The sequence below is a fragment of the Callithrix jacchus genome, chromosome 22, assembly GCF_049354715.1.
Source record: "Callithrix jacchus isolate 240 chromosome 22, calJac240_pri, whole genome shotgun sequence".
NCBI classification, from domain to species: Eukaryota; Metazoa; Chordata; class Mammalia; order Primates; family Cebidae; genus Callithrix; species Callithrix jacchus.
In genome coordinates this window covers 22044273-22069061 of record NC_133523.1, presented here as the reverse complement: position 1 = coordinate 22069061, position 24789 = coordinate 22044273, and the positions used below count along the sequence as shown (strand labels likewise).

Sequence of the window (24789 nt, the reverse complement as noted above, 5' to 3'; positions counted from 1 at the left end):
GCACTCCAGCCTGGGTACCAAGAGCGAAACTCGTCTCAAAAAAACAAAACAAAGAAACAACAACAACCAAAAAAAACCCAATTTTTCAGTGCATTAAAGAATACCAACTTTCTCAGTAGAACCTACAAAGGTACCACATAAAATGACATGGCATGAAGACAACAGTGAGAAAACTGTAGTCATAACACAGAAAAAGAAGAAAGGCTGTGATGCATACATAGTGGGAATACACATAATAACACAAACAAAACTGAAGATAATTAAAAAGAAAAAACGGAGAATTTGTGTTTAAATTCAACAAGTCAGCTTTGCAGCCTGAAAATAAATGTCCTCTCCACTTGATGAATAAATGTTTTCTTCACCATTGCTATTTTCCATCTCTGACTTGAAGTTACAAACTAACTCCAGCAAAAATATTTATGATATTTTTTTATCATGACAGTTATTATGATAATTCAGAATAACTGTCATGAATTTTTGCTACATTTATATGTAAAAATATCCTTGTGACTTATGAAGTCTCCCAAGTACTTACCAAAGCAACTTGTCTCACTCAATAGATTTACTTATGTCAATTATAAAAAGTGAAAAAAAGAGTAACTATAGAAAATTAGGCTTATAAAAGTTTCTCCAACAAAATAAAATGTTTAAATAAAATATAACAATACACTAATTTTAGAATTACATCTAAATATCATTTTGTGTGTACTCTCAAATTTTATAAAAATCATTCTTAGAACCCCTGACCAGTTCACATAATAAGTACTTTATAAACTACAAAAGCAGAAAAGTATGGGTGTAATATGAGTACCAAACAAGAAAAAACAGAATGTGCATAGGGAGATCCCGAACCATAAGCCCTAATATTTTTCAGCTATGAATTCAATGCAATGCACAAAGTATTGATTTGCTTTTGACACGTTTGAGGTTTTTAGTTTTCTAAGCTAGTCACCTTATTTTTCTGTTGTTCCAGTATTGCTTTTTTCTTTTCCTCATATTCACACAAACACACTTACTTCATAATTTTCTTTCACCTAAGTTAAATCTTTAGAGTAATATAAGTAAATATTTAACTCTATGTAAATCAAAACTAAGAGTCTGTGTTTGCAGGCCTAGGGAAACATGTTCAAAGAAAACTACATGCCAAATTTTTAAAATATGCAGGACTTAGAAATGTATCATTTTTATTTATACTTCTATATAAATTTATTATGACCATAAAAATGTCCCTGTAGTCAAGAACAGTTATAAATTTTAAAATAAAGTACTTTTAATATTTAAAAATAACCAAAGGTATTTTAAAATAAAGTATCTTAGTTATTTTACTAATCAAATTGTACTAAAGAGTACACGCTAGACAGGATAAATACCTTATTTATCCTAATGTAATTATTACACATTATATGCCTCTACCAAAATATGCCATAGATGGTATAAATATATACACATACAGTGTAACCACAAAAATTAAAAAGAATAGATTCAAGTAAGAATAAAAGGATAAAAATGTAACCTATGGGAAAAATGTTTTTTAACTTATTTGCAGTTTGAAGCCACTGGCAGAAGAGATTGCTAGAGGTGTTATTCCAGTGTTACCAAGTAGTGTATCATTACCATATTTTACCTACACCCTTGAGAAAGGTGTAGGTATGTTGAAGTCAGTGAAATAATAATGCTTCATTGAATGCACATCTTTTTTTTTTTGAAATGGAATTTCACTGTTGTTGCCCACGCTGGAGTGTAATTGTGTAATCTTGGCTCACTGCAACCTCTGCCTCCTGGGTTCAAGTGATTTTCCTGCCTCAATCTCCTGAGTATCTGGGGTTACAGGCACCCACCATCCTGCCCAGGCCAGTCTCAGACTCCTAGCCTCAAGTGATCAGCCCTCCTCAGCCTCCTAAAGGGATTACAGGTATGAGCCACCGCACCCAGCTAGAATGCATAATACTCTTAACGTGATAAAAGAAAATATTAAAAATTAAGTCCACACATAATCTAAGTAAAATCAGCAAAATTATATATGATTTTAAGTAATTTTAATTTACATTTAACTAAATTTAAAAATGTTTTTCTCTCATAACATGAAAGAATATTACTCTGGACAATTACCTCATACATTGCTGAGTAAGTTAACCACAAATAGCCTCTCCATAGATTTTTATCACACATCTTACATTTCAATGTCCTTACTCTTTTATAGAATAGGTCATAATTCCCACCTAATAAAAAAGTACCATTCATATCACTGATGCAGCAATAGTTCATCACATTCTTTCACAGGTGAATACAATAGAAATAAACAGCATGAAGAAATTTGAGAGTTGAATTACATCATTATTTACTTTTTTAAAGTTTTATAATTTCATCAAAAGTGTATTTAAATGTAATTATAACTTTTCAAAGAAACTTCTCATTTTAAAGTTATATAAAATCAATGTACTTACCAACTGTAGTTTTGGATTATTTTCTATGCTGGGCACTCTGATTTAGTTTAATGTCTTAAGTATTAGTGCCTTAGATATTTCTAGTGTTAATTCTGATACACAAACTCAATTTGAATTAAAAAATTTTTCTACTTACTGCATCTGCAAAACTATATTTTAGTATGAATTCTCTGGTGTTTTCTATAGTTTTTGAAAAAAATGTTTTTACAAATTCATTATATTTGCTGAATTCTCCGATATAAATTCCCTAATGTTGAACAAAGTTTGAGCAACTGCTTCAGGGTTATTCTCTAGTACAAACTGTGTACAATAAGATCTGTGATACAAGTAAAAGTACTACAAACCTCTTTATATTTGTAATGTTTGTCTTCAGAATAAACTCTTCTTTACTCTAAAGCCTTATATTTCTGAAAGACCATTTCACAGTAATTGCATTTAAAATACTTTTATTAAGTATGAACTCTCTGAGAGAGAGATCCAAGATGGCTGATCACTAGCAGCTCAGGATTGTAGCTCCCAGTGAAAGCACAGAGAATGAGAGAACGCCACACCTTCAGACGAATTTTTGTTGCTCACAGACCAGGAGATTTCTAGCAGAGAAGCCCCACGGGTCGCCAGTGTGACTCTTGTGGCCGGCGCGGCGGTTTCGCTGGCGCTTCGGTGCAGAGTAAATGGGTGCAGAGTAAATGGGACTGAGTCCCCTTTTGGTAGACATTTGGAGCTCCGGGAAGGCAGAGTCACCTATTCAGCTGATTGAAGGAGGGACTCAAGAAGGAAGCCAGACTGGAGATTCCTGAGCAGAACAGCACCATCAATCTTAACGCTGCTGTTTTAGCTGGTGCAGTGGGTTGCCTAGATTCTGGCACTGGGAATCAACAAGTTGGATATCCACCCAGAGACCTAATTAGAAAGTTGGTAATTACAAAGACGACAGGTGGATAAATTTACAATGATGCGAAGAAACCAGCCTAAAAAAGGCTGAGAATACCCAAAATCAGAATGCCTCTCCCTCTACAGGGGATCACAGTTCCTCATCAGCAACAAAACAAGGCCTGATGGAGAATGAGTGCGTTCCATTAACAGAAGTAGACTTCAGAAGGTGGATAAGAAACTTCTGTGAGTTAAAAGAACATGTTCTAACCCAATCCAAAGAAACTAAGAACTTTGAAAAAAGATTTGACAAAATCCTAACGAGAATAGACAATTTAGAGAGGAATATAAGTGAATTAATGGAACTGAAGAATACAATGCGAGAACTCCGAGAAGTATGCACAAGTTTTAACACTCAAATTGATCAAGCAAAAGAAAGGATATCAGAGGTCAAAGACCAACTTCATGAAATGAAACGAGAAGACAAGATTAGAGAAGAAAGAGTAAAAAGGAATAAGCTAGGTCTCCAAGAAATATGGGACTATGCGAAAAGACCTAATTTACGTTTGATAGGTGTACCTGAATGTTATGAAGAGAATGAATCCAGGCTGGAAAATATTCTTCAGGATATTATTCAGGAAAACTTTCCTAACCTAGTAAGGCAGGACAATATTCAACTCCAGGTAATATGAAGAACACCACAAAGATATTCCTCAAGTAGAGCAACCCCAAGACACATAATCATTAGATTCATCAGGGTTGAAATAAAGGAGAAATTTCTAAGGGCAGCTAGAGAGAAGGGTCAGGTTACCCATAAAGAGAAGCCTATCAGACTCACAGCAGATCTCTCAGCAGAAACCCTACAAACTAGAAGAGTGTGGGGGTCAATATTCAATATCCTCAAAGAAAAGAATTTTCAACCCAGAATCTCATATCCAGTGAAACTGAGCTTTATAAATGAAGGAAAAATAAAATTTTTCATGAACAAGCAAGCACTCAGAGATTTCATCACCAATAGGCCTGCTTTACAAGAGCTTCTGAAAGAAGCACAATACACAGAAAGGAGCAACCAGTATCAGTCATCCCAAAAACTTACCAAAAGGTAAAGAGTATCTCCATAATGAAGAATCTATATCAACTAATGGGCAAAATAGCCACCTAGCATTAAATGACAATATTAAACTCATAAATATCAATATTAATCCTAAATTTAAATGGATTAAATGCCCCAATCACAGAAAGGAAAATTGAATAAAAAGTCAAAACCCATCGGTACACTGTATCCAGATCCATCTCATAAGCAAGGACATACAAAGACTCAAAACAAAGCTTTGGTGGAAGACTTACCAATCAAATGGAGAGCAAAAAAGAAAAAAAACAGGAGTTGTAACTTTTTTCTCTGACAAAATAGACTTTAATACTAACAAAGACTAAATAAAGAAGGACATTATATAATGGTAAAAGGATCAATACAATAGGAATCAATGATCATAAATCTATATGCACCCAATATAGGAATGCCCAGATACATAAGACAAGTTCTCAATGACTTATAAAGAGACTTGGACTCCCGTACAATAATAGCGGGAGACTTTGAAATATTCGATGGATCAATGAGATAAAAAATAAACAGGGACATTTATGATTTGATCTCAGGCCTGCAACAAGTAAATTCAGTGAATTATCTATAGAATTCTTCACACAGGTCCACTGAACATACATTTTTCTCAGTATTGCATTACACCTATTTTGAAAGTGACCATGTAATGGGAAGTAAATCATTCTTCAGCATTTGCATAGCATCTCACAGACTTAAATGAAACACTGGTTGGCTGTTTGTTATTTTCTCTCCTTATTCCTTTCTGTCTCTGCTGATAAGTACAATTATAGGTATAAAAGAGGTTTTTAATACCTATTTTTAGATTGCATTCCAGCCTGGGCAATAGAGCAAGACTCCTGTTCTCTCTTCCCCTTTCTCTTTCTCTTTTTTCATTTCATAAAAAAATATGTAACAAATTGCATGTTATAATATGGGTAGATACATAGTAAAATGAAGTATAAAGAGGGGAGTGGTCAACTCTACAGAGTGTTGTTGAGAAAGTCTCCCTGGGTGAGATGATCCTTGCGCTAAAAAAAAAAGAGTATGAACTCTCTGATGTTGAATAATATGTGAGTAGATATTAATGACTTTTCCACATTCTTTATATTTGTACATCATTTCTCAACTATAAATGCTTTTCTGTGCAATAAGCTGTGAACATTGGTTAAGAGTTTAGCTATATTCTTTACACTTGGGAGTTTTCTCCAGTATATTTTACCTGCAATCAAGTGTGAAAACCATTTAAAAGCTTTTTCATATTATTTCTATTTCTAGAGTTTTGAACTAGTATAATTTTTTTATGTTTAGAGAAGTTTGAGGTGTCATTAAAAGCACTGACATCATTCATAATTATAGTTTCACTCCAATATGAAACATTTATATCTGTTAAAAATTGAGGACTTGTTAAGAGCTTTGTGACATCTTTCATGCTTGTAGGATTTCTGTCCAGTATACATTATGTGTAATAAGGGTTGAGGACTTATTTATTTATTTATTCATTTTTTGAGACAGAGTTTCGCTGTTGTTACCCAGACTGGAGTGCAATGGCACGATCTCGGCTCACTGCAACCTCCGTCTCCTGGTTTCAGGCAATTCTCCTGCCTCAGCCTCCTGAGTAGCTGGTACTACAGGCGCACACCACCATGCCCAGCTAATTTTTGTACTTTTAGTAGAGACGGGGTTTCACCATGTTGACCAGGATGGTTTTGATCTCTTGACATTGTGATCCACCTGCCTCGGCCTCCCAAAGTGCTGGGATTATAGGTGTGAGCCACCGCGTCCAGCCTGGGTTGAGGACTTTGAAAGGCTTTGCCACATTCTTCAAATTTGTAATAATCATCTTCCACATGAATTCTCAGGTTTAATGAGAGCTGGGAACTGGGTAAAGACTATAGGCTACATTCATCACATTTGAAGGGTTTCTTTCCAGTATGAATTCTTTTGTGCTTAGTAAATGTTCAGGATTTGTTAAAAGTAGGATTTCTCTCTTATTATGAATTCCTTTATGTTTAGCAAGAATTGAGGAACAATTAAAAGCTTTGACACATTTTTCACATTTGTAGAGTTTTTCTCCAATGTGCATTATGTTTAGTAAGGTTTGAGGAATGGTTAAAAGCTTTGCCACATTCTTCACTTTTGTTGGGGTTCTCTGCACCATAAATTCTCTTATGTACAGTAAGGTTCGATAAATAATTAAAAGGTGTGCCACATTCTTCACATTTCTAGGGTTTCTCTCCAGTACGAATTATCTTGAGTAAGTTTTGAGATACAGTTAAAAGCTTTGCCACATTCTTTAAATGTGTATGTTTTTCTTCCAGTATGAATTATCTTATGTTGAGTAAAAGTGGAGGGCTGCTTAAAGGTTTTGCCACATTCTTTACATTTGTAAAGTTTCTCTCCAATGTGAGTTCCTCTTATGTTTACTAAGGCTTGAGGAATCATAAAAGGTTTTTCCACACTCTTCACATTTGTAGGGTTTCTCTCCAGTATGAATTCTCTTATGCTTAATAAGAGCTGAGGACCAGTTAAAGGCTTTGCAGCATTCATCACATTTATAGGGCTTCTCTCTAGTATGAATTCTCTTATGTTCAGTAAGGTATGAAGACCGGTTAAAGGCTTTCCCACACTCGTCACATTTGTTGGGTCTCTCTCCAGTATGAATTCTCTTATGTTCGGTAAGGTATGAAGACCGATTAAAGGGTTTCCCACACTCTTCACATTTGTAGGGTTTCTCTTCAGTATGAGTTACCTTATGTTGAGTAAGTTTTGCAGCACGGTTAAAAGCTTTGCCACATTCTTTACATTCATATGGTTTTTTTCCAGTATGAATTATCTTATGTTGAGTAAAAGTAGAGGGGTGCTTAAAGGTTTTGCCACATTCTTTACATTTGTAGGATTTCTGTCCAGTGTGAATTCTCTTATGTTTACAAAGGCCTGAGGAATCACTAAAGGCTTTTCCACACTCTTCACATTTGTAGGGTTTCTCTCCAGTATGAATTCTCTTATGATTGGTAAGAGCTGAGGACCAGTTAAAGGCTTTGCAGCATTCATCACATTTGTAGGGCTTCTCTCTAGTATGGACTCTCTTATGTTCAGTAAGGTATGAAGACCAGTTAAAGGCTTTCCCACACTCTTCACATTGGTTGGGTTTCTCTCCAGTATGAATTCTCTTATGTTGAATAAGGTATGAAGACCGGTTAAAGGCTTTCCCACACTCTTCACATTTGTAGGGTTTCTCTCCAGTATGAATTATCTTGTGTTGAGTAAGGGTTGAGGACCGGTTAAAGGCTTTGCCACATTCTTCACATGTGTGGGAATCATTTCTAATATGAATTCTCTTATGTCTAGATAGTTGTGAAAGTATGCAAAATGACTTACCACAGTCTTTATATTTAAAAGTTTTCTTTTCATTGTGTCTTATCTTATGTCTTTCTGAATTTAAAAATTTATAATAGCATTTTACATATTTATCACATTGATATATTTTGCTCTGGGTAGTTATCAGACATTGGTTAAGTCCATTATAACCTCCTTTGCACACCTTACAATCATTCACATGTTCACAGCCTTTTCTTAATTGTAAGTTCTCATGTCCATATTTATCATATCTCCTCAGTATAACTTTTTGGAACAAAACTTTTATGCCTTCCTCTAGCCAAAGGTCTTCAGCAAAATGAGAACACATAACTAAAAGAAAATAAAACAACAAATTACTCCACTTACTAGACTCATGTAAATATATTTTTACAAATATAACCTATAAAACTGTATAAACTACATAAGCAAGATGGCATAGCAAAATACCACAGGCTCTAATTTATTCATAAATATACAAATGTAACAAAACCATACTGAACAGAATACATTTTTGGAAAATTTATAAATGAGTTAAGTGTGTGAAGTGTCCCAGGTGAACACAATGTAAAAAGCAACATAGGAGAAAAAGAAAAATCTGCTAAATCAACCCGACACAGTAGTTCCTTCACCCCAGTCAGTATAACACAGTGCCTGTGGAAGTAATTGCTAACTCTTTGTTTCTATTTAAAAGACAGAAAAAATATTGGCACATACATTTATTATGTCTGGCTCTTTGGGGTCTTTCAAGACACTGGTTTCAGCCTCCCATTAAATAAAATACTAAAAAAGAGTATACTTTGGAATGAGAATCTGAGACTGCTAAGACCAAAGGTAAATATTACAGCACTAGAGAGACTGCAGTACCAAAGACAAGGAACAAATGTAGCAAGTAATTAATAACTAGTAACAAGAAATGCAAATAAACTTTTTAATCAAGAAAATATTTCAGACAAGACACATTCTAAGAACATGTTTGAAAGGCTCCCAGAATATCTAGTCATAACAACTGGTTTCAGACTGTGCCAGGACAAAGCTACATTATAAAGGTTGTGATAGGTAACATATATATATCTCCAAGCCTCAGTCAAATATTACCATGTATACAAAATATTAGGGAAACATGACCCCATCAAAAAAAAATTATGAAATTTTCAGAAATCAATTATTATAAAGTAAAAATGTATAGATTAATTTTAGAAATTTAAAATAAGTTGAATAATAATGAGTAAAAGGAGCACAGACAACTGTTGAAAATCAGAAAAATGAAAATAACAGCAAAAATATTAAAATATTTAAAAATAGTAATTGTGGAGGCAAAAAATACAAAAAAGAGATAACTAACCAATTCTAAAAAAAATGTACAAAAACAAAGAAGTTCAACAATCAAACTAAAACATACACACAAGATATTTATAAGTATAAACTTATACACTAAACAGTGAATTTTTCAAAATAAAATTTTTCAGGCCTGAAGAAAACTGTTCATATTGTCAAAGTCCTGAAGAATAATAGCTGTCAAGTGAGAATAATCATCAGCAAAAATGCCCTACCAAATAATGATAAAAAGACCTCCCCAAATAACCAAATCCTGAGACAGTATATTGACACAGCATAGGCCTATATATCAAAAAAGATGATGAAAAAAGTTTCTTCCACTGAAAATAACATGATGCAAGAAAACAATACATAATCATATAAAAATACTTAAGTTCCTGGGAAACATACAGACACAAAAATAGAATTCCTTAGTATTATCATGATGGACAGAAAACACTTATTCTCTAAAATTTGAAAAATAAAAGCACAGAAATTATTGTAAATATCTGTTAATAAATATACAACTTAAAAGGATATAATCAGTAACATCAATAAAAAAGTTGAGAGCAGACATAATGTGAAACAATTGTAAGTAACTGAAGTTCATTTTTCACCAGATTAAACATATACTGTTTTATCTTTTAGAGGTTTTACGTAATCCTCAAGGTATCACAAAGAAAATATTGGTATAAATACCCCAAAGAAAATAAGAAATTAGTGAAAGCATATCAATACAACAATGAAAATGAAACAGACACAAAAGACTAAGAGAAAGAAAATGAGGATTCCCCAGCAAGCAGACTCGGATGGAGATCCAAAAAAAAAAAAGAGAGAGAAAGAAAGTGAGGGATAAATATATAAGAATCAAATAATTAATAAAATAACATTAGGAAGTATTTGTCTTCCAGAAAATTACTTACATATATATAATTAACTTTCTAATCAAGAGACTATCTTCAATAAAGGGACTTATTAAGAAGTAATAATTTAGAAAGCCTGAAAGTGGCAAGACTGAAGTAGGCATTTAATCCAAATGTTAACCAAATGAGAGCAGAAAAGGTCAAAGTAATATTATACAAGCTACATTTTAAGTCAAAAACTGTCATATCAGGCTGGGCGCGGTGGCTCAAGCCTGTAATCCCAGCACTTTGGGAGGCCAAGGCGGGTGGATCACGAGGTCAAGAGATAGAGACCATCCTGGTCAACATGGTGAAACCCCGTCTACTAAAAATACAAAAAAAATTAGCTGGGCATGGTGGTGCACGCCTGTAATCCCAGCTACTCAGGAGGCTGAGGCAGGAGAATTGCCTGAACCCAGGAGGCAGAGGTTTTGGTGAGCCGAGATCGTGCCATTGCACTCCAGCCTGGGTAACAAGAGTGAAACTCTGTCTCAAAAACAAAACAAAACAAAAAACCCTGTAATATTATATAAAATGTATGTGAAGATAAAACTCCAAAAAGACAAATGACATTAAGCAATAATAGATTCACTGGGAACTTATGAAAAGTGTGTGTGTGTGTGTGTGTGTGTGTGTATCTCACATTAGGTTTTCAAATTCATAAGGTAAATATTGATATCATTGAAGAAATATACAGAAAGCAATATAATTATAGTAGGATATTTTGATATCTCACTTTCTCTGATAATAAAACAGAATATTAGTAACAGTGAACTTGAAGGCAGTATAAAACAAGTATTTCTAACAGAGATATAGAGAATACACTCAACATCAAAAACCACACCCTTTGCAATAGCTCATACAACATTCTGTTTGATAGACCACCTGTTAGGTCAAAAAATAAATCTTAACAAATGTTTTAAAACTGAAATTTCAAGCCAGGTGTGGTGGCTCATGCCTGTAATCCCAGCACTTTGGGAGGCAGAGGTGGGAAGATCGCCTGAGGTAAGGAGTTCAAGACCAGGCTGGCCAACATGGTGAAAACCTGTCTCTACTAAAAATACAAAATTAGCCAGGTGTGGTGATGAATACTGTAACCCCACCTACCTGGAGGCTGAGGCAGGAGAATCACTTGGACCTGGGAGGCAGAGGTTGCGGTGAGCCGAGATCGTGCCACTGCACTCCAGTCTGGGAGATAGAGCAGGACTCCATCTCAAAAAAAAAAGAAAGTTGGCCAGACACAGCTGCTTATGCCTCCATTCCCATCTGTTTGGGAGGCCAAGGCAAGTGGATCACCTGTGGTCGGGAGTTTGAGACTAACCTGGCCAACATGGTGAAACGCTGTCTCTACTAAAACTACAAAAATTATCTGAGCCTGGTAGCATGTGCCTATAATTCTAGCTACTCAGCAGGCTAAGGCATGAGAATCGCTTGAACCCAGGAGGTGGAGTTTGTACTGAGCCAAGATATGCCACTTCACCCCAGCATGGGCAACAGAGTAAGGCTCTGTTTTAAACAAACAAACAAACCCTAAAATTTTATGGATTACTTTCTATGAACAAAATGGAATAATAATATAAAGCAATAATGGGAAAAACTGAAAAATTCACAAATATATAGAAATTAAACAATACACCCAAGCATGCTCTTGTTCAAAGGTTAAAATAATTAATATTGTAAAGATGTTTATACAGTTTAATGTAATCTACATATTTGTAAAGGCAAACATAGAGATAATTATATTGGCAATTCATATTTGATTTTGCTCCACTGTCTTAAATTGTTCAGAACTAAATATTATCATAAACAAACATAATATAAGCTAAAAACTCAAAACGCAATTAACTGGTGATGAGGTGGCATGCTCTAAAATATATAACACACAAATTTTAAATTGCAAAACAAATTTAAAACATAGAATATAAAACTTATTGGACAGCATCAAGTAGATCAATATATTCATAAACAAAATCTTGGAAGAAGACTAGAAGGAAAAAATACCAAGTTTACTCGAAAACAAAAAAGACTAAGTACTTCCCAAATTTATTTTAAAAAAGACCAATAATACTTGACTTGAAATTATTTTACTTCAAAAAAAGATAAAAATAAAGATTTTCCGAAATAAAAGATGAGAGTGTTCATCACGACTAGCACTGTCCTACAAAAAAACACTACATGGCGGTCTGGCACACTGGCTCATGTCTGTAATCCTACAGTTTTAGGGGGCTCAGGCAAGTCAAATCACTTGAGATCAGGAGTTCAAGAACATCCCGAGGAACATAGTGAAACTTCACATATATACAAAAAAAAATGCTAAAACAAGTCCGTTTTGTTAAAAAATAAAATTCTACACAGCATCATGACTTTGTAAATATAAAGCTCTCTATTAAATGTAAATATAAAAACACACAAAAAATTATTTACTATAATGTGCATAATATCCCTAAATTTCTTCTATAGAATATGAAAAACAAATATAAATCTGTTATTAGTTATAAAATGTAAAATAATTTATAATATTAATAAAAATATATAGTATTTGTATTCAACTGAAGGTCTTACGAGATTAAAATATATTTTAACTTTAATATATTTTATGTAATCTTCATTTTTCAAGATTATGAAGATTTTTTAGAAAGCATACTAAACAAAATAAAAAAATAGTTAAAATGTCACTACAAAATTAAAATACACAAAATTTAAGGCAGTAAAACAGGAAATGAGAAAAAACATATCTATAAGAAGCACATATAATAATAACAAAACTGGTAATAGAAACATTTCTTTAAGTAATCATTTTAAATACCAATTAATTAAACTAATTTTTTAAAAAATGTAACCCCAGGACTTTCGGAGGCCAAGGTGGGCTGGGCTGATCACTTGATCTCAGAAGGTCAACATCTCAGAGTGGGGAACATGGCAAAACTGTGTCTTTACAAAAAATACAAAAAAACTAGCTGGGTGTGATGGCACATACTTGTAACCCAGCTACTTGAGAGGCTGAAATGAAAGGGTCATCTGAGTTTGGGAGGTTAAGGCTGCAGTGAGTGATGATCAAAATATTGCAAACTAGCCTGGTTGACAGAGAACTTGTCTCAAAATTAAAATATATATATATTTATATTTAAAAAATTAAATGCCTAATTGACTTAAGAAAAACAGCATATAATATGCTGCCTACAAGAGATTTATTTTAGCATTTAGTCAAATAGGCTGAAAGTAACAGGATAAAAAAAAATCGATATTCCATGCAAATAGTAACTACAATTGGGTGAAGTAGTCATAATTAAAGTAGACATAATATGTCTTAAGTCAAGTACCAGCATGAGCTAAAGACGGATATTATATAATGGCAAAATGGGTCAATTTACTATGAATCTGTAACTGGTATCTATCCATATATCTATATGTATACATATAGATAGATATGTGTATATATAACATGTATATGAATACATCTGTATAGGGCTAGGCATGGTAGCTTATGCCTTTAATCCCAGAACTTTGGGAGGCAAAGGAGGGTGGATCATTTAAGGTCAGGAGTTCAAGACTAGCCTGGTCAACATGGTGAAACCCATTGCTACTAAAAACACACACACGCACACACACACAAAAAGCAGGGTGCAGTGGCACACATCTGTAATTCCAGCTACTTGGGAGGCTGAGGTGGAAGAATTGTTTGAACCTGGGAGATGGAGGTTGTAGTGAGCTCAGATCACGCCACTGTACTCCAGCCTGGGCAATAAAGCAAGACTCCATCTAAAAAAAAATCTATATAGATATATAATTAATATAATACTTATTCTATCTATCTATCTATCTATCTATCTATCTATCTATCTATTATTAGGGCTCCAAAATATGTGAAGCAAATATCTACAAATTGAAGCAGGAAATACACAACAACATAATTGTAGACAACAAGACCCCATTTTCAATAATAAATAGAAAATTTAGATAAAACAGCAATAAGAAAACAGAGAACTTAGAAAACATTATAGATTATATTAATTATTTTGCATATACAGGAAGCCTGAGAATAGATAATTTATAAAGAAAAGAGATTTATTTGGCTTACATTTCAGCAGACTGTACAAGAAGTGTGTTCTTGCCAGGCGCGGTGGTTCACGCCTGTAATCCCGGCACTTCGAGAGGCCAAGGTGGGTGGATCACAAGGTCAAGAGATCGAGACCATCCTGGTCAACGAGGTGAAACCCCGTCTCTACTAATAATACAAAAAATTATCTGGGCATGGTGGCACGTGCCTGTAATCCCAGCTACTCAGGAGGCTGAGGCAGGAGAATTGCCTGAACCCAGGAGGCGGAGGTTGCGGTGAGCCAAGATTGTGCCATTGCACTCCAGCCTGGGTAACAAGAGTGAAACTCCGTCTCAAAAAAAAAAAATTAGCTGGGCATGGTGGCGCACACCTGTAATCCCAGCTACTCGGGAGGCTGAGGCAGGTGAATTGCCTGAACCCAGGAGGCGGAGGTTGCGGTGAGCCGAGATCACGCCATTGCACTCCAGCCTGGGTAACAAAAGCGAAACTCTGTCTCAAAAAAAATAATAAAATAAGTGTGATCTCATCTGTTTCTGGTGAGGGTTCCAAGAAGCTTACAATCATGGTGGAAAGCAAAGAGTAACTGGGCATATCACATGGTAAGAGATAGAGCAAGTATGAGGTGAAGGAGCCAGAGGCAGGTTCTTTTAATGAACCAGCTCTCTTTTGAATTAATGGAGTATACAATTTTGATATCAAAGAGGATGGTGCCGACTCACACATGAAGAATTTTTCCCCAGGAACTAAACACCTCCCACCAGTCTTACATCCAACATTGAGCATTACATGGCAGCATGAAGTCCTCATGCCTATAATCCTAACACTTTGGAAGACTAAAGTAAGAGGATGTCTTGGGGCCAAAAGTTTGAGACCAGGCTGGGCAACATAGTGAGACCCTATTCCTACAAATAATCAAAAAATTAGCCAGACATGGTAGTGCATGCCTGTAGTCCCAGCTACTAGGGATGCTGAGGTGAAAGGATCATACAAGCCCTGGAGGTTAAGGCTGCAGTGAGCCAATATCATGCCACTGCACTCCAGCCTGGTGACAGAATAAGATTCTATCTAAAAACAACAGCAAATACATGTAAGTATACCAAAATTATCCACTGTGTGTTTTCTGACCAAAACTCAATTAAATTAAGAATTAAAAGCAAAAGTAAAACTGGCAAATCCGAAAGTATATAAAACTAAAACATATTCTTGCTCAGGGGTAAAAAATTTAATTTTTCAAAGGTGTTAATACAACCTAGAATGGTGAATAAATTTAATATAATCTTTATAACAATCCCAATAGCAGTTTTTAACAGAAATAATATGGTTTGGCTGTATCTCCACCCAAATCTCAGCTTGAATTGTTGTTCCCACAATTCCCATGTGTCATGAGACAGACGTGGTGAGAGGTAATTAAATCATAAAAGTTGGTTTTTCCCACGCTGTTCTTGTGATAGTAAGTTTCAGCAGATATGATGGGTTTATAGAAGGGAGTTCCTCTGCAAATACCCTCTTGCCTTCTTCCATCACCTAAGACATGACTTGCTCCTCTTTTGCCTTGTGCTATGATTGTGAAGCCTTCCCAGCCATGTGAAAGTGTGTACGCCAATTAAACCTCTTTTATTTATAAATTACTCAGTCTTGGGTATGTTCTTATTAGGATTATGAAAACAGACCAACACAAGAAATATTGTGTAAAAATTTAAACCTCGATTATGAACTACAGCCAGAAACCCAGGAAAAAGAACAAAGAGGCATTATAATTTCTGATTTCAAAACATAATAAAAGCTAAAATAAAAACAATGTGGTACTGACACAAAGATAGATTAAACAGATGAAGGTACAGAATATACAGTGAAGAAATGAACCCTTTTTTATAAGATCAAATAATCTTCCACAAAGTTGCCATAAGTGTACAATACAGAAAAGATAATCTCTTCCAAAAATAATGTTGAAAACTGGGTATTATTTCCTTGAACCATATATAAACATATTTTAAATAAAATACTTAGACATATAAAATAATCAATTTTTAGAAATAAATATAGAAAAAAACCATGACATTGGTCATGACATTTTCTCAGACACAACATTAAATGCATCAGCAACAAAGAAAATACTATACTTCAAAGGTTTTGCACCCAAATATAATATTCAATAGTGACAATGCTTCATATAAAATGTGTGAAAATATTTACAAATTACATATGATAGGAGTTAATCTTGAGAATATGTAAATAAGTCTTAAAACTAAACAACAAAGTTGAATATGTTGATTTAGAAATGGTCAAATAATTGAACAAATTTTTTATCAAAAACGTAAACAAAGCATTTAAAAGAACATGGAAAATTACTGTTTTGTAGGGAAATGCATAAAAATCATAATTAAAACCAAAATCGCCTCATGCTCATTATAATGACACTATAATTTTTTTTAATACCAAATTTGATGATGCAATGAAAATGAAACCCATGTTGATTGCTAAAAATCAAGTGTATAGCTATTATTTTAAAATGTTATAAATTTACCTCAAATAATTAAAAATAAAATTATTGTAAAATACAGCAATCTTATTTATGAATCTATATCTATAATATGGAACACAGGGCCTGGAAGATATATTTGAACCACCATGTTTATTGTATTAGTATTCACAAAAGTCAAAAAGCTAAAGCAACCCAGATGTCTTTTAATTTGGAAACAAATTTAAAAATGTTAATACATAAATACAATGAAATGATATTCAGCCTTATAAAATCTTGTCAAATTCTAAAATAAACTTTGAGAATATTATGTCACCTGAAATAAGCCAGTAACAAAATGATGAATACTATATAATTCCACTAATATGAGATATTTTAAGTAGTCACACTCATAAAAACAGAGAGTAAAACAGTGTTTGTCATGGGCTGGAGAGAGGGTAAAATAGGTTGTTGCTATTTAATGGGTATTGAGTTTTAGTTTTACGATATGGAAAACTTCTAGAAGTCTCTTGTATAACAACGTGAATGTACTTCACATTCCTGAAATGTATACCATTTTTTTGAAACAGGGTCTTACTCTATCACCCAAGTCGGATTGCAGTGGCACAACTATGGCACACTGCAGCCTCAAACTCCCAGGCTCAAGTAATCCTCCCCCATGAATCTCCCAAAGAGCTAGGACCACAGGTACGCACCACCATGACATTTAATTTTTTTTTCAATTGAGACGGAGTTTCACTCTTGTTACCCAGGCTAGAGTGCAATGGTGCGATCTCGGCTCACCGCAACCTCCGCCTCCTGGGTTCAGGCAATTCTCCTGCCTCAGCCTCCTGAGTAGCTGGGACTACAGGCACGCGCCACCATGCCCAGCTATTTTTTGTATTTTTATTAGAGACGGGGTTTCACCATGTTGACCAGGATGGTCTCGATCTCTTGACCTTGTGATCCACTGCCTCAGCCTCCCAAAGTGCTGGGATTATAGGCGTGAGCCCTGTGCCTGGCCGATTTTTTTTTTTTTTTTTTTTGGTAGAGAGAGGTCCTTTATATGTTGCCCAGCCTGGTCTCAACATTTTGGGCTCAAGTGATATTTCTGTCTTGGTCTCCCCAGATCCTGGTATTACAGATGTGAGCCACCACCATGCCTAGGCCTGAAACAGATTAAAGACGGTAAGTTTTAGACTAAGTGCTCGCATCTATAATCCCAGAATATTGGGAGGCCAAGGCGGGTGGATCGCTTGAGGTCAGGAGTTTGAGACCCGCCTGGCCAACATGGTAAAACTCTATCTCTACTAAAAATACAAAAATAAACTGGGCATGGTTGTGCACATCTGTAATCCCAGCTACTCAGGAAGCTGAGGCAGGAGAATTACTTGAATATGGGAGGTGGAAGTTGCAGTGAGCTGAGATTATGTCACTGTACTCCAGCCTGGGCAACAGAGCACGATTCCATCTCAAAAAAAGATAATAAAGTTTATGTTATATGTTTTTACAATAATAAATTTTTTAAGAGAAAAACTGAAAAAAAAATACAGAATAATAAATCCTTTCAAAAATTACTTCAAATCACAGAAGTGTTTTTCTCACACACAAAAAATATATGTTCATCATGGTAAAATGTTCATCATGGTAAAAATAAGACTGTTTCCATGTTGGATAAAACAACCACTAAAAATCAACTAAAGGCCGGGTGCAGTGGCTCACACCTGTAATCCCAACACTTCGGGAGGACAAGGCGGGCAGATCACCTGAGGTGAGGAGTTCGAGACCAGCCTGACCAATATGGTGAAACCCCATCTCTACTACAAATACAAAACTTAACCGAGGGTCATTGCAGGCATCTGTAGTCCCAGCTACTCAGGAGGCTGAGACAGGAGAACTGCGTGAATCCAGGCAGTGGAGGTTATAGTGAGCCGAGATGGTGCCACTGCACTCCAGCCTGGTTCACAGAGCAAGACTCCAACTCAAAAAAAAAAAAAAAAAAAAAAATCAGCTAAAAAAATATACATAATAAGTAATAATGAAAATTGGGATATTTATAGATAAAAACACACATATACATAATCTGATTGTGATAGACAAATGGATGGTTTATCTCTTAATTAAAGCCCATATTGACTTAAAGTGTACAGGACTGCAAATTGTCTAAAATTATAGTACATAAGTAAAACAAAATAAACCACAATGAACTGATGCTGAAAAACCTACACTGAAAAAAACACACCAACATAGAACTGCAAATCAATAAGTAAAACATTTACTCATATAATCTGGTATGCAACATTGATGTACCATTAAAAAAAAATTGTCTAGGCTGGGCGTGGTAGCTCACGCCTATAATCCCAGCACTTTGGGAGGCCGAGGCGGGTGGATCATGAGGTCAAGAGATCGAGACCATCCTGGTCAACAAGGTGAAACCCCATCTCTACTAAAAATACAAAAATTAGCTGGGCATGGTGGTGCATGCCTATAGTCCCAGCTACTCAGGAGGCTGAGGCAGGGGAATTGCTTGAACCCAGAAGGCAGAGGTTGCAGTGAGCCGAGATCATACCATTGCACTCCAGTCTGGGTAACAACAGCGAAACTCCATCTCAAAAACAAAGACAAAAACAAAATAAAACAAAAAAAATTGTCTAGGTAACTACAATATTTGACTGTAACAGTGTACTCATGGAAGATTTTGAATCATTGACAGGCACTGTATGGCAGTAAAATTTGAGAAAAAATGCAGCATAATCATAAATAGATAATTCTAATGAAAAACAGTTAATAAGTAAGCATTTAAAATAAACTAGAAATAATTTTTATGTTGCAATTGTATGCTATTCTTTCACAAAATGAAACTGCTGTAATCCAACTTTAGAAGCAAGGTATAGCCTTAAATTGCTAAATTATATATATATATATTCAATTTAATGTTTTTTATTAAATATAAATATTATATATATAATTTAACATATATATAGCAGAATATGGTTAGAGCCTGTATTACATAAAACAAATATTTGGAAATAAATTATGTTATTATTTAGAAACAGGCTAGAGAAAGTGGGTGAAAAATATAGAAAATAATTCTGTATTTTTTTCAGTTTTTCTCTTAAAAATTTATTGTTGTAAAAACACATAACATAAAATTTACCATCTTTTTATTGAGATGGAATCTTGCTCTACTGCCTAGGCTAAAGTGCAGTGGCATAATCTCGGCTCACTGCAACCTCCCTGCAGCAAACTTAAATTTATAAGTAACTATATTAGTAAATATGGAGTGCCTATTAATTATCTAATTTAATTCAAACATAACATGCAAATTCTAGCTTATTGTTCCTAAATGTCTGAATATAACATTACAGGCAAATTGGAGGTAGAAAATAGAAATTAAAACTTATAGAAAGGGAGGTATTAGTAAGATGGAGAAATAAAAGGTCCCCTATTTGCCTGTTTCCCCACAGGAAGAAAATTAGTTGCCCATACCTGACAAAAATACCTTTATGAGAGAATCATGGCTCGAACCTGTAATGACAGCTACATGGTACATTAAAGGTTGGAGAATTGCTTCACATCAAGATTTCAAGACCAGCTGGGGTTATCTAGCAAGACCCAAACTCAAACATAGGTGCCTTTATGATATCTTTTTTTTTTTTGAGATGGAGTTTTGCTCTTGTTGCCCAGGCTGGAGTGCAATGGCATAATCTTGGCTCACCACAATCTCCACCTCCCAGGTTCAAGTGATTCTCCTGCCTCAGCCTCCCAAGTAGCTGGGATTATAGGCAGGCGCCACCAAGCCTGGCTAATTTTTTGTATTTTTAGTAGAGATGAGGTTTCTCTATGTTGGTCAGACTGGTCTCAAACTCTCAACCTCAGGTGATCTGCCCACCTTGGCCTCTCAAAGTGCTGGGATTATAGGCATGAGCCACCGTGCTCAAACAAAGAGAACTTTAAGATCCAGAGATGAAGTTAGGAGATTCTGCTAAAGCCAAAGATTGAGGAGTGTTTTCTACAGAAGGCAGGCTTTCATTTTTGTGGCAAACTACAGGACCCCTGGTCTTGGCTACAGAACAGGAAATGGCCAAACACTAGGGCAGACCAAGCAATCTTGTGACCAAGCTACAACCCCTCTCCACTGGAAACTCAGAGGTCATCCCATCCTGGAGGCCCAATGGAAGAAGATCTTTACCTCCTGAAACTAGTTTATAAAAACTTGAAGAGGCATTTGCTCCTTCAAATTCACAGACACCAAATGCAAAATTATATTGTGTCTATTGTCAATGCTTCTCTTTTAACTGGAAGTATGTGACAGAAAAATTAGTCAAAACCATCTTCAAAAAGCCACTGAAACTGAAGACAAGTAAAAATTTGCTGTTTGTAGATTATGTAATCTTATATATAGAAAACCATAAGCAGTACATTAAAATCTGTCTGCTGGGTGCAGTGGCTCATGCCTGTAATCCCAGAACTTTGGGAGGCTGAGGTAAGTGGATCACCTGAGGTCCGGAGTTTGAGACCAGCCTGATGAACATAGAGAAACCTGTCTCTACTAAAAATACAAAAAATAAGCTGGGTGGGGTGGTGCATGCCTGTAATCCCAGCTACTCGAGAGGCTGAGGCAGGAGAATCAGGTTGCGGTGAGCTGAGATCACAGCATTGCACTCCACCCTGGCAACAAGAGCAAAACTCCATCTCAAAAAAAAAAAAAAGTCTAGGCATGGTGGCTCACACCTGTAATCCCAGCACTTTGGGAGGCCGAGGCAGGCAGATCAAGAGGTCAGGAGATCGAGACCATCCTGGCCAACATGGTGAAACCTCATCTCAACTAAAAATACAAAAATTAGCTGGGCATGGTGGTGTGTGCCTGTAATCCCAGTTACTTTGGAAGCTGAGGCAGGAGAATCACTTGAACCAGGGATTCAGAGGTTGCAGCGAGCTGAGAATGTGCCACTGCACTCCAGCCAGGATTATAGAGCGAGACTCTGTCTCAAAAACAAACCAACGAACAAAAACACTCAAACCTTTCTAAATTAATAAATATACTCAGTAAATTAGAAAAACATAAAATTAACATACAAGTTATAATCCACACACTTAAAACAAACTATCTGATAAAATAGACAAAAAAAATCTTATTTACAATAGCATTAAAATAAATTTCTGAGAACACATTTGACCAAGGAGATAAAAAAAAAACCTTTACACTGAAAGATGTAAGATAGTTAGAAAAATAGAGAAGACACAATTAAATTTTAAAATGTTTCATGTCTATGAGTTGAATGAATATAGATTCAATAAACTCCCTATAAAAATTCCAGTGTCAAGTTTTTTTCACAGTAATGAAAAATCCAAAACTAAAATTTACATGAAACTACAATAAACTTTGAATAGCCAAAGCAATATTGAGGAAAAAGAACAAACCAGGAGGACATCATACTTTAATTTCAAGCTGTCTTTCAATAATATACTTAAAAAAAAAAAAGAATGGAATGTGAAGAAAAATTAACAAAAAATTCAATGTAATTGAAACTAATACTCCATTCTTTTCAAATGTGATGCAAAAAAAGAACTTAACAAATAGTTTTATAACAGAGTTTTTGAAAATTATGCAGATATTTGTGTGTCCCTAAAAACAATAAAAAAGCAGTCAGAATGTTCAGTCTGTTCTATGCCTTGAAGAGGACTTTGGCTCTCATTGTAAACTTGAAGGAAAATGACTGTAATGAAAGTAGAATCTTTAGAGAATTTAAAACCGTAAGACAGAAAATATCCCTACGTAAGAGCAAAGGAAAAAAAAAACAAAAAAACAACTCAGGCTTCCAAAACCTACATGAACAAAGCTTCCCAAATGACATTTTAAGGACTCGATTTCTCCTTGACCTTTGGATCTCTCATCTGCGTCATCTGTTGTTTTTGCTTTCACTCTCACCTACCTGGGGGTTTGGCTACCAATTTATATCTCTTTATATTCCAGGGCTCTATTCCTTGCTCCAGACAGGTAATCATGTCTGGCTTAGAGACAATACGTGTTTTATCAAAAAAAAAAAAAGTAACATGTATCTTGCTTGCTCATATTCTCCAATTCCAACTTAGTAATGTACTTGTAAGAGGATGTATAGAATATTCTAATACATTTATCCCAAAATAGTAATTTATAACAGAAATTTCTAAATATTTAGAAACTATTGTATACTCGTAATTTCATTACCCAGTACTACTGAATTTAAAAAATTGGTGGTTGGGCCGGGCACGGTGGCTCAAGCCTGTAATCCCAGCACTTTGGGAGGCCGAGGCGGGTGGATCACGAGGTCAAGAGATAGAGACCATCCTGTCAACATGGTGAAACCCTGTTTCTACTAAAAATACAAAAAATTAGCTGGGCATGGTGGTGCGTGCCTATAATCCCAGCTACTCAGGAGGCTGAGGCAGGAGAATGAATCCAGGAGGCGGAGGTTGCGGTGAGCCAAGATTGCGCCATTGCACTCCAGCCTGGGTAACAAGGGCGAAACTCTGTCTCAAAAGAAAAAGAAGAAAAAATTGGTGGTTGCAATTAGATTTTATGGTGTGGGCAACAATATTTTATGCCAAAACATTTCTGGAGTTACCACTAATCTAGAGTGAGGGATACAGGTCAGCTCAGCATGTGGGAAGGTCAGCTCAAGATAAAATATCTGGAAGAAATTGTTTTTTCTACACTGACAAATCTTTATGATTTTCTTGAAAATAGGGATTTGAAACTCATTTATGCAATGCATAGTTATCAAAAATTACCAAATTACCAAAAAACATTCTATAAAAAAACCCAGAAATAAAGCCTTTAGGGTATATTAGGAATGGAGTATTGAAGCTATACTCACTCAGAAAGACCAGGTTTCTGTAGTTCTCTAACATCACATCCCTATATAAATTCTGCTGTGCAATGTCCAGGCATTGCCACTCCTCCAGAGAGAATTCTACAGTCACATCCATAAATGTCAATGGTCCCTGAAAAACACACAGAGACATGCATATATTTACCAAGTGGTCATGGACATAATTTTTAATTTTACTCAAGTTGTAATTAGAGAGTAGAGAGAACAGGCCAGGTGTGGTGGCTTATGCCTGTAATCCCAGCACATTGAAAGGCAGAGGGAGGTGGATCACCTGACGTTGGGAGTTAGAGACCAGTCTGACCAACATGGAGAAACCCTGTCTCTACTAAAAATACAAGATTAGATGGGCATAGTGGTACATGCCTGTAATCCCAGATACTTGGGAGGCTGAAGCAGGGAAATGGCTTGAACTGGGAAATGGAGGTTGTGGTGAGCTGAGATCATGCCATTGCACTCCAGCATGGGCAACAAGAGCAAAACCCCATCCTAAAAAAAGAGAGAGAGAGAGAGAGACAGAGTAGAGAGAACAGGTTCTGACTTATACGAGTGACTGAAATTATCCAAGAAAATGATTTTTAACACAGAAATATTCTCTAATGAATTCTCTGACTCTAAAAAACACACCCACAAGTGGCCATGGGCAGAATTTTTAATGTGACTCAAGGTCAAATGAGAGAGTAGAGAACTGGTTCTGACTTACAGAAGTGACTAAAATTATCTAATAAAATAATTTCAACATAGAAATATTCTCTAATATATTCTCTAACTCTGAGAAAATAGAGGGGCATAGAATCTACATCAGTGTATATATGCTATTTTTCTGAATAATAAAAAATAAAATTAAGGTCATAAACACAAATATGTACTTCTTTTTTTTTTTTGAGATGAAGTTTCACTCGTTACCCAAGCTGGAGTGCAATGGCACGATCTCAGCTCACCGCAACCTCCACCTCCTGGGTTCAGGCAATTCTCCTCCCTAGGCATCCTGAGTAGCTGGGACTACAGGCACGCGCCACCATGCCCAGCTAATTTTTTGTATTTTTAGTAGAGATGGGGTTTCACCATGTTGACCAGAATGGTCTCGATCTCTTGACCTCATGATCCACCCACCTTGGCCTCCCAAAGTGCTGGGATTACAGGCGTGAGCCACCGCGCCCGGCGTAAACGTACATTTTTTTAGTGCTATATCTACATCATACAGAATGAGTTGTGTATATTTTTCAGATCAAAAAGATATGCTGAATTAGAAGGTACTTCTTAAATTTTAACGTGTACAATAAACTGGGTATCTTGCAAATGCAGATTATTTTTTTCAGAAGATCTGGAATAAAGTCTGAGTTTCTGAATTCCTAACAAGTTCACCAGTAATGCCAATGTTATTGACTCAAGAAGAATATTTTATCAAACATCCAG

The 24789-nt window shown here is 35.4% G+C and overlaps 1 protein-coding gene across 1 annotated transcript in view; it reads right to left on the bottom strand.

Moving 5' to 3' along the window:
* Positions 1–1159: 1159 nt before the first annotated feature.
* LOC100389524 (uncharacterized) overlaps positions 1160–24789 on the bottom strand; it is a 46389-nt gene continuing 22759 nt past the window's right edge. Inside the window, 3 exon segments of the mRNA XM_078359877.1 lie at positions 1160–6822; positions 6824–8100; positions 23362–23488. Coding sequence (XP_078216003.1) covers positions 6628–6822; positions 6824–8100; positions 23362–23488 — 1599 coding nt within the window. The 3' untranslated portion in view covers positions 1160–6627.